This window comes from Paramormyrops kingsleyae, chromosome 2 (assembly GCF_048594095.1).
Source record: "Paramormyrops kingsleyae isolate MSU_618 chromosome 2, PKINGS_0.4, whole genome shotgun sequence".
Classification (NCBI taxonomy): Eukaryota; Metazoa; Chordata; class Actinopteri; order Osteoglossiformes; family Mormyridae; genus Paramormyrops; species Paramormyrops kingsleyae.
In genome coordinates this window covers 29,937,689-29,955,207 of record NC_132798.1, presented here as the reverse complement: position 1 = coordinate 29,955,207, position 17,519 = coordinate 29,937,689, and the positions used below count along the sequence as shown (strand labels likewise).

The following is a 17,519-nucleotide window of genomic DNA, read 5'->3' as shown; positions in this document are numbered from 1 at the left end:
TCCTCCCTGACATGGATTATCTGGTCACCCTATGTATGCCGTCTAGGCTAATATTTTTTGCTCCGTGTTAGGCAAAGCTTCTCGGTTAAGTTAAACTAACTTGACTAATTTGCTTGCTTCCATTTGTCAGAAGGATGAAATGAAAAATGACTATATAATGCATGCTACTGCAGAAAACTAATGTAGCTACTGTAAGAAAGATGGAAGAGAAGTTTTTTTTCTTTCTAAATTTTAAGGCATCACATCAGAAAGAAATTGATGACCCTCCAGAGAAGTGTTTAAAAGACATCCACATAATGTATAAGAGTTAGTGAAGAGATAATTGGGGGGGATATCAATTGTTTATGATTCTTTATGGTTATTTTTTATTTTTGTTTAATTTTTTATACATTGTTTCTGTTAACACAGTCTAGTCTTGAAGCAACTGAGCATTTCACTACATTTTATACTGAGTATAACTATATGCAAGGCTGGTCTACATGCGCTACTGAGGGACACTGACTTAGTCAGCTGATTTCATTTCGCAGAACATACTGTATACCATCTGAGGCACAGTGGAGGTGAGGGCTTGACCTTGTAAACATGATCATTCAAAAAGTATTTGATGGATTTAATGCCACTTTACAAATAATATGTGGATGAAGATTTACAGTGGATATAAAAAGTGTACACCCCATTCTTTTCTGTTTCCCTAGGTTGAGAACCTTTTGCATTCCCTACTGTCTTCCCCAGCTCCTCTGGCCACCATGTGGCTGAATGTGCTAAGTGAGGAGCTGAGTACCTAGCATCCCTGATCATTCTGGCTTTGAGGCTGGCCTTGACTATGTTGGATATTTTGGTTATATGGTGCCCGTGTCTGTTATATTTTTGTGTTCATGTATTTCTGTACTGGTTCTTGATTTATGCTTGTGTTTTATAGTGATGACCTGTAATCTTTGTGCGTAATGTCTCCTAGTGTGAGTCCTTAGTGCTTGTTAATGACCCTCACCTGTTTCCTATAGGTCCTAGTACAGAGGTGGGGAACCTGTTAGCCAATAACAGTGGGTCCATAGGACTGGAGTTGAGAACCACTGCTTTATTACTGACACACTGAGAGGTCATCGCAAAAACCTGAATCCACTGCGGCCTCCATGGATCAGCCTCACCGCCCCTGTCCTAGTATCTTGTGTTTGAGACTGGTAATGCCCCACACCTGTCCCTTGTTTAGATCTTGTTCTTAGAGTATATGTACCTGCCCTTGCCCTGTTCCTCTGTAGGTCATTGCATGTGCTCATTGCATGTGTTTCCTCAAGTTTCATGTAGCCTTGGTTAAGTTCTTGTTGGCTTCCCTGCCTGTGTTTAAACCCCTCATGATTCTTGTTTGTTTAGTTCAGTGTATAATAAATTCCCTGTGCTTTTAAACCACAATCGGATCTTCTCCCATCATGTTAAAACATAGCAGGATAGACTTGCATTAAAATATTACATTGACTATATATTTCTCAGTTAACTAAGTAAATATAAAATTATTATAAATGATTGTAACATTTCAGTATTGTTTACAGTTTAACCGGTTTCAGTTAATACTACAGTTTAAGAAAGACTGATCCAAAATTAGTAAATTATTATAAATATATAGTTTTGAAAGGGAACTTCGGTATATCTCATACCGACCTACAGGCAGAAACTGAAATCAGCTAAACCTGTATTAAGGACTGCAAAACGTTGGACTGATGAAGCAGAGCGGAATTTACAAGCCTGCTTCTCTCTCACTGATTGGTCTGTTTTTGAAGCTGCTGCCAACGATCTGGATGAACTCACGGAGACCGTAACATCATATATCAGTTTCTGTGAGGATATGTGCATTCCTACCAGGACCCGTTTAATCTACAACAACGACAAACCATGGTTCACTGCAAAACTCAGCCAGCTCTGTCAGGCCAAAGAAGATGCTCGCAGGAATGGGGACAGAGTTCTGTACAAACAGGCCAAATACACACTGGAAAAGGAGATCAGAGTGGCAAAGAGGAATTATTCCGAAAAGCTACGAACTCAGTTCTCCTCTGGTGATACAGCTTCCGTGTGGAAAAGTTTGAAAGACATCACCAGTTACAAGTCACCATCACCCAGCACTGTGGAGAATCAACAACTGGCAGACGATCTGAACGAGTTCTATTGCAGGTTTGAGAGAACACCATTCTCACCTCCTGCATCCCCCCTCTCCCCAACTCCTGAGAGAACACCATTTACACCTCCTGCAACCCCCCTCTCCCCCACTCCTGCTGTATTGATCAGTGAAGATGAGGTGTGCCAGGTCTTCAAGAAGAACAAAAGAAGGAAGGCACCAGGCCCAGATGGTGTGACTCCAGCCTGTCTGAAAACCTGTGCTGACCAGCTGGCCCCCATCTTCACTCAGATCTTCAACAGATCACTGGAGCTGTGTGAAGTCCCCTCTTGCTTCAAACGCTCCACCATCATTCCTGTCCCAAAGAAACCCAAAATTACTGGACTTAATGACTACTGACCTGTAGCTCTAACGTCTGTGGTCATGAAATCATTTGAAAGACTGGTGTTGGATTATCTGAAGGACTTCACTGGACCCTTACTGGACCCCCTGCAGTTTGCTTATAGAGCAAACAGGTCTGTGGATGATGCAGTCAATATGGGACTGCATTATGTACGGCAACATCTGGACAAACCAGGGACTTACGTGAGGATCCTGTTTGTGGACTTCAGCTCTGCCTTTAATACCATCGTCCCATCACTCCTCCATCCCAAATTAACCCAGCTCTCTGTACCTAGCTCTGTCTGTCAGTGGATTACCAGCTTTCTGACAGATAGGCAACAGCTAGTGAGAATGGGTAAAATCACATCCAGCACCCGTATGACCAACACTGGCGCCCCTCAAGGTTGTGTTCTCTCCCCACTGCTCTTCTCCCTGTACACCAACGACTGCACCTCTAAAGGCCCCTCTGTCAAGCTCCTGAAATTTGCAGACGACACTACACTCATCGGCCTCATCCAGGACGGCGATGAGTCTGCTTATAGACAGGAGGCAAAAAAGCTGGCTGCCTGGTGCAGTCTTAACAACCTGGAGCTCAACACGCTCAAAACAGTGGAGATGATCGTGGACTTCAGGAGGAACCCCCCTGCTCTCCCCCCACTCACCATCCTGGACAGCACTGTGGCTACAATAGAGTCATTCAGGTTCCTGGGGACCATCATCTCCCAGGACCTGAAGTGGGACACTCACATTGACTCCATTGTGAAAAAGGCCCAACAGAGGTTATACTTCCTTCGTCAGATGAGGAAATTCAACCTGCCACAGGAGTTGCTGATACGGTTCTACACCGCAATCATTGAATCCGTCCTCTGCTCTTCTATAACTGTCTGGTTCGGCTCAACTACCAAATCTGACCTTAGAAGACTGCAGAGGGTTGTCAGGACTGCTGCGAGAATCATTGGAACATCCCTCCCCACTCTCCAAGATTTGTACTTATCCAGAGTGAGCAAAAGGGCTAAGAAAATCACCCTGGACCCCTCACACCCAGCACACTCCCTCTTTAATCTGCTGCCATCTGGTCGACGCTACAGAGCACTTAGCACCAAAACGACCAGACACAGGAACAGTTTCTTCCCCCAGGCAGTCCATGTCATGAACACGTAACAATGTCATGTACACTTAACAATACACGTGGTACACACAACACTAAAACAAATTATTTATTTAACACACACGCTTATTTATTTTTCATATTTGCACATATCAACATACCTATACAAACACATCATACTGGAATGTCTTCTTGCTATTTTGCACGCTACTTTGTATATCTTTGTATATCTGTATATAACTCTTTTTATTACCTGTGTCTTGTCACTGTCTTTCTGTCTTTCTGTTGCACTGTAGAGTTCTGTCACTACAACACATTCCTCGTATGTGTCAACATACCTGGCAATAAAGCTTATTCTGATTCTGATTCTAACGCGTGGATTTCCTAAACTGTCAAAGACTGTCGGTGTTTAATGAATTCGAAATGCGCAGAATAACTATATGTTTCTGTAAGAAACTTCCCGAGGACTGCTTTATTGTGCATTGTGCTACAGCATAATAACTACGGTTGATTTCTGTAAGGAAAATAAAAAGATATCAGTCAACTAGAGATTGTGGAATTGTTCTAAAAAGCGTATGATTTATTTTCCGTAATTTGTGTGTGTGTGTGTGTGTGTATGTATGTATACATATATATAAAATATTTCCGCGTGTTTCACTTATTATTATTTCAGGTGACGATAGATCGCGCAGGTGAAAAACCAGGAAGTAGAGGATTAACCTAGACCTAACATGACAAAGTTACCTGTGTAACACGTATATCGTTAAAGGTGTTCAATGTAATATTTACAGAAACATTGAAACTTTTACAAAATGGTTTCGAATAACTCAGTTAAATATAAAAAACTCCGAAATACTGTTAGTGAACCGGGCGACGAACAATGGGGCGAAATAGAAAATGAGGAGGAAGAAGTGACGGCATTTTTGTCTTCGTAAGTAAGCTACTGTATATTTTTAAATTGTACAATGCGTTACAATGATACTGCAGTACCTTTTAAGGATGGGTACTGGTAAAAGACAACTATGAGCTTTTTACGTTTTTGCTGTTGAATTTCTATTTTGTGATAAAAAAGTAAATCGGTAACACCTTACCTGACGGGCACAAATAATGTATTATATACTATTATACTTATGCGTGAATTAACCACAAGCTAAGTCTTAGTTTGTTACTCTGTTACTATATTTGTTACTCTGTGGTAGAAACTCTAATTCCATAACTCTAATTCTGTAAACATTTGTGAACTACTTAATGAACAAGTAATGAATAACATGTTAAATACTGATCTCATTTATTCATCATTAATTACTGATCATTAATGAATCATGATGCATCTTTCATCACAAGCAGTTACTCTATTTCTTACTATATCTATTAATTCTGTAAACCTTTGTGAACTACTGATGGAACAAGTAATGAATAACACAAGTGATATACTGATGTTTGTTCAACATTAATGAATCCTAATGCATCTTTTATCTCAAGTAGCAACTATATTTATTAATGATCTCATCATAATTTGTACTTCAGAAGTAACTGAGTTATTGCTAAGTATTTGTGCCCCATCAAGTAAAGTATTACTAGTAAATCTGTGCCTGTAATGTATGGTTTGCTGTGGTTGAAATATATGCATTGATCAGATCACCAACACATTATCTAAACCAGGGGTGGGCAATCTTATCCGCAAAGGGCCGGTGTGTATGCAGGTTTTTGGGATAACCTATAGGTCAGCTGTTCAAACCCAGGACTCTTCAGCCAATCAGTCCTCTAATCAGTAATCTAATTAGGGAGTTGCAGCGAAAACCCGCATACACACCAGCCCTTTGCGGATAAAATTGCCCACCCCTGATCTAAACCAAGGATTTCTAACTCTCTTAAACATGTCACCCTCAAATGTTAATAGGTTAGAGCTAAGGACCCTCAACCAGTAATGTATGATCATATTAGTAAGGCTAACTAAACTGAGGACAGGGTGCTTTAATATTTCTTTCTCCTTTTGCTATTTTTTGCTCCGATGGTGATGGCACACTTCATGCATCTCTCTGGACATGAGGCTGAAGACCCCCTGTTATACCTAGAGCAGTGTTTCCCAACCTGGCCCTTGGGGACCCCCAGACAGTACATGTTTTTGCTCCCTTCCAGCTCCCTGCCAGTTAGGTTCGATCCCAAAGCCCCACATACAGATATCACACAATAGTATAGCTACCCACTGCTTCCCAGTGCAATTTGTTGCAGAGAAAAATTGATGTCAAACCCTCAGTTATTTTTATAATTTCTTAATACTGTACTGCTTATTTAGTTTTGTTATTTCATACTTTAATGTTAAATAAAATTTTATTTATTTTTCTTATTTGTTTATTCTTCATACTTTTTGTCCAAAAGTTCCAGAAGCATACAATGATAATGATTTTCTTCTTATTACTGTTTTGTTGAAGGTCGTCTACCCCCCACTACAAATTGAGACAAGGACGGGGAAACCTGTGGTTCCGGCTTTTTGTGGAAGTATTGTTTCTTGGTGTGGCCTTGTCCTTTGTCTTTTGTGAGTGGTATGGATTTTGGCCCGGTGATAGTGATCTGAAGGATTGCCAAGAATCTGATCATTGTTGGAGAACTGAAGAAAAAGAAGGGTTGACCCACCATCATGACAGCGACAGTCATAAAATAGGAGAGAGTCACAGCCTCCATAATAACTCCAGCCACCATATTCACGAGCACAATAACCCCATGTATCATAATGGTGTCATCATCACTGACTCCAGTAAGAATAATATTTATCTAAAGCTTTTCTATTTACTATATTTAAATATCCTGTTTCAATGGTATTAATATCTTGATTTTGCATAGAGAAATCATTATTTTACTGATCAGTCGAGTTTAGTCAAGTTGCACTATATAAACATGCTTTGCATTAAGTGACCTGCTCTAGGGCTGGCAAGGACATACTTGAAGATGGAGGAAATTTGGTGGATGCAGGGATAGCATCATTGCTTTGTCTAGGAGTTACCCATCCACACACAGCAGGTGTAGGTAAGACTGCTTAAAACCTTTTCCCATCATATATGCGTTATATTATGTTTGTTATAAAATAATGAATTTTGCGTGAATGTCGTAAGTTGATTACTTAGTTTTCATTCACTGTTCATTAACAAATGAGCAAGATTTTATTAATTAGTATGAAAACCGTATAAATGTTTCTACATGATAGAACAAGAATTTGTTTAAAAGTGAATATGTGCCTCAAATCCTGAGACCAGCAATTAGTTTATCAAAAAAACCCACATTGGTTATGCCTATGTATCTGTACTCTCTGATATTTTATCTGTATTACTTTATTTAATGCGTAATAATAATAATGGCGTTATTCATGAATCAATTATTTATTCATTTATTTTATTTAACCCTTGAAGGTGGAGTGTTTTCAGGCGTCCTTTACAACCACACAACTGGAATTGCAAAAGCAATACGTGTCAAATTTCATGGTACATCATCAACCACCCACGGCATCCCAGCCACTGTGCAGGGCATCAGATATCTACACTCTCAGTTTGGTGGCTTTAAATGGCAGAAATTGTTTGTCAGCGCCATACAACTCGCAAAGGATGGATTCCCCATAGACAACAGTCTTGCACTTGCTTTAAAATCAAATGAAGTAAAAATATGTAGTTCAAAACTGTCTGAGCTTTTTTGTCACAGAAATGGGACAGTAAAGGCCTTGGGTTCTGTTGTCACTAATCAGAGGTTATCTGAACTTTTGCAGAGCATCAGTGTAAATGATTCCTCTTTGTTAGAAAGTCTTGCTGTGAAATTGGCTGAAGACCTTCCTTTGATAGAAAGGCAAGATTTTGTGACAAATATGCAGCAGTGTCAAGGAGAGCTCAACGCCCCTTTCACTCTCCGTGAAAAAGAATATACTATTTTTGCATCTGCTTCATCACATGCTGCCAGGATTATATTCAATTCAATAAAGGGAATCAGAGAGCAGAACACATCACTGTGGAGTGATGCTTCTTTCTTCACCAATCTGTTAAACACAACCAAGTTAACCTATAAAAGTACTGTGGAAAATGAAAACCTTAAAGATATAGCTGGCTTAAGTATGGTGGGTAGCTTTATTGGCATACTAGACAACACTGGTAATATTTTAGTAATCTCTTCTTCACTCAACAGTTCTTTTGGATCAATGCAACTCTTACCTTCCACTGGAGTCATTTTGAGTGATTTTAACATGCATCTAGATCCCCTGGTGTCCCAGTGGAGCTGCCCATTACTAATAAAGTTAAAGGATAACAAAAGTATTGATAATCGGGAGGAAGAGGAAGAAGAAGATGAAGAGCCAACCATTTTGGTGACTGGTGGTCTATCTGCTCCTTTTGTTGCTACCCAGATTATCATTAACAGGTTATACTTTGGAAAGCAGGCTGTTACTAGCCCATTTCATCCAGATGTGAAAGGCTCAGAGCCATTATTAGCTTGCATCTCTGCCATTTTGGATACCTCTGACAATTATAAGCTGTTGATAGAAACAGAAAATAAGTTGCAAGTTATAAATAAATGCCCTGACAAATCCCTGGCTCTCATAATGCAGAAACATGTTGGCCATGTGATAGCCTATGCATTTCCGGGAGGTGAAGCTTATACTGATGGATACTGATGAATTCCACTAGTTGATATATGTAGAAAGAAGGAATGCTGGCTAGGTGTCATTTGTTGCTGTTATATATGGATGCTTTTAGACTGTGTCGCTTTTTCAGCTAGCTCATATAAAAACAAGGAGGCAAAGGACTTCCTTTGAGAAAGAGCATTTGGAGGTCTACATGTATAACAGCATTTGGAGGTCCATAACAACATTTGGAGGTCTATAACAGCATTTGGAGGTCCATAACAGCATTTGGAGGTCTATAACAGCATTTGGAGGTCTATAACAGCATTTGGAGGTCCATAACAGCATTTGGAGGTCTATAACAGCATTTGGAGGTCCATAACAGTTTATACTCAATGCTTTTATTTACAGTTTGACATAGAAACATACTGCATTACTGAAATCAAGAATATTACACAGCAGTATAAAAACATTAAAACACTCAAGTGAAAATTAGAAAAAAACTTAAAAATGGTTTGATCTGAATGTGGAAATTTAGTGCAATGTGCCGTGACACGTAAACAAATGCTACCTCACAGGATATGTCTGGTTTTGGCAGGTATTAAGTATTTCAAAATGAAGCACCCGTTTTATATATTTCTAAATTTTAACTTTGAAAAGCAAATAAATTATAACAAAAATATGAAGGCTGTCCATGCACATTAACCTCTGAGGTACTACTGTTTGGAAGCAGGAGAGTGAATGCCTGCCATATTGTTATGGGATGCTTTAATGCAAAAATTATGAATTAATTTTTTAAAGTAACATTTCTAATAGAAAGCTGCATGCCTGCTCTGCTATTTTAACAACTGAGATTAATATTTTAAATATCTTTGGATTATGAAAAAGTAAATTTCAAAAGGCTTTAACATTTACAGAAGACATTGAAATTCATGCTTTTTTCTCTTTTTTGCATTTTCATAAGCCCACTTGCTCTTTCTGATTTTATACTGTTGAATTACACATATGTTCTCATCTAAATGGTCTCTTAGTCATACAAACTGAATGAAAGTCCCTCTCTGTGTTAGAATAAGTTTGTCTGTTGTAAATTACTTCCTTACCTGTAATTGAGTTCCACATTGGAAATAAAAGCCATATGGTTTGTGAAATAATCATTGCTTCACTGTAGTTGTTTGCTTTCAGAACATAATCTCAGGTGTGACAGTTATATATAAAAAACATTCTAAAAGAAATTTAAACTTACATTTTATCCCAGAAACCATAGTGCAAGCTGTTTTCCAGCCAGGCCTACAAACTGTCCACAACACATAAATATACTTAAAGGCTTATTTAAAACCCAGTGTTTTTTTCCCTCATCATTTTTATCATAATTTCTTCACATTAATATGTTACATTTAGAATCACAAATGTTTGTGTCACTTGTGACTGTAATTTTCAAATAATTGTAACAGACGTTCTTCAATTAATCCCTCATTAATACTCCTTTTAAGAACAAGTACTTAAAGAAGCTTAGCATCATAGTTTATCACATAAACGACATATCTCTTAGATGATTAATTGTACATATTAACAAATAATTATCGACCGATGTGTTTCAGATGTAAGCACCAATTTTAAAACACATATTCACCTTATTATTTTTTCACCCTAAGGAACATAAGCCCATCGTAACCTGGGGAGAGGCTGTATTATTTTACTATGATTTGTCAGGATGTATATGTATGTGTGTGGCGTGTGAACTGTGATCCCTTATCATAGACAGAACCAAATTTAGCATTACATTTTCAGAGAAAGATTCTGATAATAAACTGTTTATTACTGAGTGCAATGTTGACAGGTTCCTTTCCCATATATGCCATAAAGCTCATGGAGCTCTTTTCTGAAATGTCTTATTATTGTGTGCAGTCCACTGATGTTTCATTGAGGAGGAAAAGGATAAACCATGAAAACTCACATATAAAGGGTGGCATGGTGACCTCACACTTCCAGGGTTGGGGGGTTTCATTTCTGCCTCTACTCCACTGTGTGTGGAGTTTGCACGTTCTCCCCATGGGTACAGGTTTCTAATGGGTTCTCTGGTTTCCTCCCACAGTCCAAAGACATGCACAGTTAGGCCACTTTGCCTATAGAATATGAATGTGTGCATGTTTATGTCCCTTGAGGGTCTTGCACCTCATCCAGAGTGTTCACCAGCCTTGTGGCCACTGCTGCCTGGGGTATGCTCCACCTAAGTGACCTGATAAGCACTTACAAGATGGATACACAGATGATCCTCAACAGACGATGGGGTTACGGTCCAATGAATCCATTGTAAACTGAAAATATCGAAAGTCAAACTCGAATGGTATGATAAGTAAATAAATACCTACTGTCTTAGAATAAGTAAATATTTGGTTAAACACAAAAAAACCCATCATATGATACATTGTCAAACACTATGAATCTGGAAGTGTGGCTGGATGGATGCAGCCATCATCCAGCATCTGTATCGTGTGGCATTTTGCTACCCTGGGAACAGATACAGAATGTGCAACGCTGTCAAATCATCATAAAGCAAGGAGCATCTGTATATGTATATTTTGTGTTTACTCTGATAGTGGTATGAAAATGCACCTGATCTATTTGGAAGTAAGACAATGTTGAGCTGTTCTGACATTTTAAAAATAAATCTGCCCTTACTTACTGACTGTAAACAGCTGCCTTTCTAAATCCAAAGACACTGCATACATAACACATCCAAAGCTTTAAAACCATATACAACAATCTAGCAAATAATCCAACAGACCACAAAACACGGGTATTACTCACAGTTATACAGACATCAAATATTTATATTAATACATATACATACAGGATATATGTATATGTACATTATCACATTGCTGTGAATCCCATGAGAAGATATTTATATATACTAACACCGTGCCTCCTTCCAAATGCACTTCAACATTTGGTTTTGTCTAGAAAACATGAAATGTCAATAAATTACACAATTTTACAGTTACTGTCAAGTAGCAGCAGTGTTCAGCTTAGAATGTAAATGTACAGTATATGTACAAAAATGCCACACTCACAATAATAATAATAATAATAATAATAATAATAATAAAATTCAGTTTTTGTTTTCATTATTTACAACATTTGTTACAACGTCTGGCTTTTTTCCATTTTATTTCAAAATAAAAAAAGGCAGTAATAATCTTTGGAGCCAAGAGTATCAACTTGTGCAGATGCTGTTGATAGAGATGATGGCTGGATCCACCAGGCCCATCTCTTCATGTTCATTGACACATAGCTGATAGCCACATCCCCTCCTTCTCTTCATTGGTGTGGCCTTGACATTGGGCTTTGCACGGGGCGGGAGTAAAAAGCCCACGCTGCCTGCAATCAGCATATGCCAAATGCTGTGGATGTAGAAATAGTTCTCTTCTGTCTCCACGAAAGCATAAAGAGCTACGGCGGAGGTGGCGATCATGGTGCCGGGAAACAAGAAGAAGACCCATCTCTTCCAGGTGGGTGGGTAGCAACGCCGTCTCCGGATGGTTCGCACGGTCTGTAGGCGGCATGCAAGGTACACTTTAAAAATGCATTTAATGTGGCTCTAAAAGATTAATATTCATATGTATGCATGCATGTACTGTACAGTAATTACTACATGAATATTGGTGGTCATGTTTATAAACGAAGCAACTATCATACATTGGTCGATTAAATAAGTTACTTGAGTAACTAGAATTAAGTTCCACAGTCTCTAAATATTGGAAGTGTTTTCACAATTTTGGCCACTAGTGTAGTGCATATGATAATATGTCTTATGAATTATTAAGTTGTTACAAAAATCATTTCTGGCTGAAGACAGAACATGTAAGAGTATACACAATAGGTACCACATGCAGTCCTTTAATATGACAAGGTTATCAATGGTATACGTCTATTATCATTATGACACTACTACAAATATGACATCTTTAAATGTGAACATTTGGGGAAAGAGTCGTTATTATAGCAACTTTTGCCTCAATTAATTTGCTGTATTTTTAATTCCATTCACTGGGCTACTGCACTGCAGCTAGCTAATAGTGCCTCACAAATGATACTATGCATTAATGGGAAAAGTAACACAAACAAGGATTATGTCAGTGGCAGAGTAATCATTATGGAGTTATCTGTCTTTAATGCACCTGCATTTCATGCTTGCTGGAAAAGTATAGTCCACAATATTTGAGATGCATAACTATGCAGGTGCCCATCTACCATAAGAGATACATATATGTTTGTCATTGGCAAGTGGCTTTACAGTGCAGTGACATTTTTTATGTATTTACATAATATCCTCTATTACAACATGTACATTACTGGACTGATATTCATCAAAGACATCTCTAGTCATTTGATGGGGAACATCATTGAAATTATTTATTAGAATACTTTAATATGCATCATCCTCTTGAAATGCATAAATTAATCATTTTGCCAACAGCTACAAAGCAAGGCTACATTGCAGGCATGTACAACTGCAGACTGCAAATTGAAATGACTGCTCTTTATAAGATGGTCACAAAAAACAATAAAACAAACCAATGTTTTGGTTTTACAATATATTTATATCAGAAAGATAATATTTTACATGCTTTAATTTTTTGCCAAGTATTGTATGTTCAGTAACACTTACATTAACTGCACCTTCATAATGCCTTTATAATGCATTCGCAGAACATTTACTGCACCTTCAAAATGTATTCATGATGCATAAGCAGCATGTAACATCCTAACATACCTTATCATCTTTCATATACATTAATAACAAACATTATATGACAATAACAAACATTATACTCGTATAATTGTATAATGAATGCATTATGAAGGTGTACTGAATGGTCTTTGAATGCACAATGAAAGTATAGTTAATGTAAAACGTTACCCTTTGTTCCATACAATATAACTATGCTTCATTCTGGAAAGTTTTGGCAAACTATTATGTCTTATCTGTTCTGTTTAGGAAGAAAATTATAACACAGAAAGGATTTAAAAGAACAACCTGTCTAGTAATGGAACTATAAGGATAAAGGAACGGCAAACACCTTCAGATATTAATGGAGAATTGACAATATTCTTGTGATATGTTCCATAATGTTCAATCTTGTTACAATAAACATATAAAATGGGAAGTTAAAATTAGTCAGTTAAGTCATCTTATATTGGTGCAGAGGGGTTATGGCAACAGCCCTTTAATTATACTGGATAGATCAGAGTTAGATCAGACTTTTGCAGTCAGTCTTTGGTATGCATTACCTGCGACATTTGTACACAAATTAGAATCAGCAGCCACAGTAATTGATATGAACCCATCCTTACCCAAGCAACAGCCATAATACCGAGAGCAAACAGGCTAGGTCCGAGGAGGTTCCACAGCCCATGCCTGTCCAGCTGCAGGGCCATAGACAGCAGCATCGCTCCCAGCAAGTACAGCACCTGCCATTAAGAGGGCAAACACAGCAGGCTGCTTCATCGATACTGATTAGACATACTGCATAGTGCTCCCCTGTTGGCTGCAAGTGGGGACCAATTAAAGGTAGCTTTAGTCAGTTAAAGATATTAAATATGGCTGTGTGTGTTCCTCTCAGGGCTGGCTCTACCTTTTCAGGGGCCCTAGGTGGTTTTACTTGGGAGGCCCCCACACCAAGAAAATTGATGATCATTTCACTTCATCCACAGGTAGGAAGGTAATTCAGGGGCCCTAAGCCACTGCCTATTTTGCCTATAGCTAGTGCAGGCCCTGGTGTCACTGTCCATGGGTCACCACACTCTACCTCTCATTAACTGATAGCTACCTTGTAAAATGTTTGGACAAACAACTGTAATGTAGTCACTATTTGATAGGTATTTCATTATTTTGATGTGCACAAAATCAATATACTGTATAAGCTTAATTTGCAGCTTTCCGGAAATCCCTTGCATATAGAAGGAAACATGTGGCATTACCCACAAACAAATTGTTACAAAAACTGATACGCATGTAAAATCAACCAGTTATGTTTTTACAACTATTTGCAGATTTATTCAAACAGTTGTGTTGCATCTGTGGTATTAATGAAGCAACAATGAAAAATTACATACCTGCTTGAAGATTGGCTTAAGCCTGGCCATAGCAATGACGGTAACCCACACTGACATCAGTGACCCAAGGAAGTCGCAGAATTGCAAGACATCGTACTCCATGATGCAAAAGACTACAATCCCAGGTTGGTCACAGGCATGGTAAAACTATAAAATAGAAAACATGTGGATTCATAAAGTACAATATAATTTGTAGTAAACTTTGAGCAGGTACAGTATCATTATGAATGATTTAATTTAGTACAAATGTCATTGTTTAAAACTGATACTATCCTGTAAGAGAAGAACAAAAATTCCCTTATTTTCTCATTTTAAGGGTCATGTAACTTGGAGTTAAATCTAAGAATATTACAATTCTTCATTTCTTAAAACACTTGTCTGATCACACCATAAGTTTTATATTTGAAATGATTAAAGTAGAGCAAGGACTAGAAATAGTGGTAAAAGGCATTAAAGCACATACAGTTTGCCTACAGTGTGACTGTGTTTGAGTGTGTGGCTGTTTGAATACCATAAAGGGAAAATTTAGTGGTATTACATACTAAATGGGTTGCAATTCATTGTCTCACTTTTTTTAGAAGATACTAAGTACTTCAAGTTAAAACCTGCACAGGAACACATACATTAGAATAAAAAGCTCCTTTTCCCTTGGTGATGTTTCTCCGCATGCAAATACATTTTACCCCATGCAGATTTCACTGTCCTGAATGTATTAATAGGACTATGAAAAATGTGCAAGACCTGAACTTACAGTCGAGAAGAACATTGTGAAGATGTATACAGAGGCCTCCAGCAGGTAACTGCTTCGAATGGCGATGGCCACGGGCGGAACAAACATCAGGTTGCTCAGGCATAACAGCAGGGTGGAGAGCAGCTGGAATCCGTAGGAGAACGCCTCCGAGTTATCCGTGCAGCCCCAACCATCCCAGCCTGTCACAAGGGTAAGGGAGTGACCCAGTGGGCAAGTAGGTAGTTCAAAGCTTAAAGGATTGGATTTCCAGAGAAACTACTGCCTTACCCAAACCTACATAAAAACCTACAGTTTATATAATCATTAGCATTAACGCATAAGGAATGTGTTGTGTCTTGGATAAGCAAGCAATCCTATGCCAAAATGATTGCTCAGAGGAACAGCATAGGGGACAGGAAGGCCGAACTTGAAATATACCAGCGGGTTTCACTTATTTAAAAATAGTGATTATCCTTAATTATTAGAATCCAGCCCTGACCTTGGAAATAAATTACAGTTTATTAAATTAATGGGGTATTAAAATATTGTTCAATTTTGTTTATTCATATTACCCACAAGAAAATCTGAGGCTAATTATTCAGACTGAATATAATGAACACTGTAATTGTTAAAATGCTGCATTTATAAATACTAAAAAACAATGTGTTTAAAGTGTTTAAGGGATTTGTTTATTTTTCCATTATGATATTTAAATTGAGAATAGGAGTAATTGTAATTGATTTGATAGCATCTTAGTAAATAAACCAATGGGGGCAAATAATTAACTGCATAATTCACCATACCTGCTAATTATCTGATTGCCATCCCATCTCCATCTCCATCCCCAACTGATAATTGTACAGAAATTATGAAATATCACTGTAATTAAAATTGCATTACCCCAGATATGTAATACATATTGTATTTATAAGATTTTTATAATGTAAGAGATAGATGGTAAAACCTTTTTTTCATAAACCAAGAATGTAGCTTCCTTTGTGATATCAAGAAATTGGATTTTAGTCAAATTTCAATAAAAATGTACCTCACTCTATGTAATTCATATTCCAGACTTAATTTCAACAGCATTTCAAAACTATGATTTTCCCCTTTTATGTATATTGTTTGATTCCTTTTCTTACCTGCTTTACATTCACATGCTGCATACAGGTAATTGTTGGTGCGGAGTAGTTTGCACTGTCCATATGTTCCACAATCATTGATGCAGGGTGTGAGGTATGACCGTAAGTACACTTCTGCTGTGATATTGTTGCAACTTTCAAACCTGCTTCAGGCGAAAATGAGGTATGAGAGAGAATACATTACAAAGAATACGGAAAATAGCCAGAGTTCATGTATAAATGGGAAGATAGCTGGACCCTGGATACCAATTAAAGCTGTATCTGGATGAGCTGAGTGTTACATTTTTCATCCTATTAACCATTAGGGTTTACGGAAAATGTAATTCATAGAATAAGTGTACCAAAACACATGTCTACTATGTGATCAGCAACATTCTTATTTCTTTAAATCAGTCATAATATACCCAATTCTGTCACTAATTGGTCACACTGGGGGACTGAGATTCATGTGATAGTTTCATCTTTGTAATTTGCTGCATAAATATTTCAAAGAACAAAATGTTAATGCAGTACAGAGTGCTGGGTGAGAACTGGAGTTTATCCAAAGGAGCACAGGGCACGACGCTTGGGAAGACCCCAAGCAGGATGCTAGTCCAACACAGGGCACACGCACACATAGACACACACACACACACACACTATGGGCAATTTAGAGACTGCAGGAGGGAAACAGAGAAAACGTGCACAGCATGGGGAGAGCATATCAGGATTGAAACCTTATGTGTGTGGATCCATGGTGAACTGCATTTTAACATGATCACCCTCTCAAAACTGATTTTTCTGATAGCCACAAAGCGGCTGAAGCTGACAGACTAACCCCGATGACATCCAGGAACATTGTTGACCAGAAATTGTTTCTTTTAAATTGTGGTATTAGCATAAAAAGTAATAAAGTTATATTCAGGGATATAGTCTTACCCATGTTCGGTGGCACAGAGGGAGCGTAGGCTCAGATACCAAGTGCCTGTCTGAGGGTAGGGAATTCGCAGCTTGGTGATGTTGGAGGTGGCATTCACTGATAGAATGAACCCAGCAATGGACTCTGAACACGTAATGGGAAGGTCAGGAGGAAAAGAAAGGGGTGCAAAAGAGTGCAAGAGAATATAGATGACAAGTCAATTAAAATCAATGCAAATGATTTAATTTCAAATTCATTTCCAGTAATTACCTGGAAGCACAGGACAATGTTCAGGATGAGATGCTTGTTCATTCATGGACACTTCTATATACAGACTATTCTGTGTACAATCACACTTTAAGTATTACTGTAGCATTCAACCAGTTAACAGCTTCTGATCACAAAGGCGTGTTTTAGCAGGAGCAGACGGCATGTCTGT

General features: G+C 38.1%; 2 protein-coding genes across 8 annotated transcripts in view; one reads left to right on the top strand and one right to left on the bottom strand.

Annotated features, from left to right (window-relative positions):
• The first annotated feature begins 10 nt into the window (after window positions 1–10).
• Window positions 11–9,341, top strand: si:ch73-337l15.2 (glutathione hydrolase 6). Of its 5 annotated transcripts, none has more exons than XR_011989244.1 (7): window positions 11–560; window positions 696–1,178; window positions 5,644–5,747; window positions 6,026–6,348; window positions 6,504–6,617; window positions 6,998–8,398; window positions 8,445–9,341. XR_011989244.1 is itself a non-coding variant. In XM_023818307.2 (7 exons), exons 3-7 carry the CDS (start codon window positions 1,131–1,133, stop codon window positions 8,239–8,241), a joined length of 1,833 nt encoding a protein of 610 aa, XP_023674075.2. In that variant the 5' UTR covers window positions 11–560; window positions 696–765; window positions 1,002–1,130; the 3' UTR covers window positions 8,242–9,341. The 5 variants fall into 5 exon arrangements, 4 of the variants coding, with proteins under 4 accessions (XP_023674075.2, XP_023674077.2, XP_023674078.2 ...); XM_023818307.2 differs by having other exon boundaries at window positions 696–765; window positions 1,002–1,178; window positions 6,998–9,341; XM_023818310.2 differs by lacking the exons at window positions 11–560; window positions 696–1,178 and adding an exon at window positions 4,396–4,524 and having other exon boundaries at window positions 6,998–9,341.
• Window positions 9,342–10,757: 1,416 nt separating this feature from the next.
• Window positions 10,758–17,519, bottom strand: part of tmem8b (transmembrane protein 8B) — a 49,692-nt gene continuing 42,930 nt past the window's right edge. For 2 of the 3 annotated variants that reach the window (XM_023818304.2, XM_072708921.1), the window contains 6 exons: window positions 17,101–17,224; window positions 16,183–16,328; window positions 15,062–15,240; window positions 14,311–14,457; window positions 13,549–13,665; window positions 10,758–11,743 (listed from right to left, as the gene is read on the bottom strand). In XM_023818304.2, the coding sequence (XP_023674072.2) occupies window positions 11,408–11,743; window positions 13,549–13,665; window positions 14,311–14,457; window positions 15,062–15,240; window positions 16,183–16,328; window positions 17,101–17,224 (1,049 nt within the window). In that variant the 3' untranslated portion in view covers window positions 10,758–11,407. The remainder of the gene's footprint in view (window positions 11,744–13,548; window positions 13,666–14,310; window positions 14,458–15,061; window positions 15,241–16,182; window positions 16,329–17,100; window positions 17,225–17,519) is intronic. The other variant, XM_023818305.2, reaches the window with a different exon arrangement.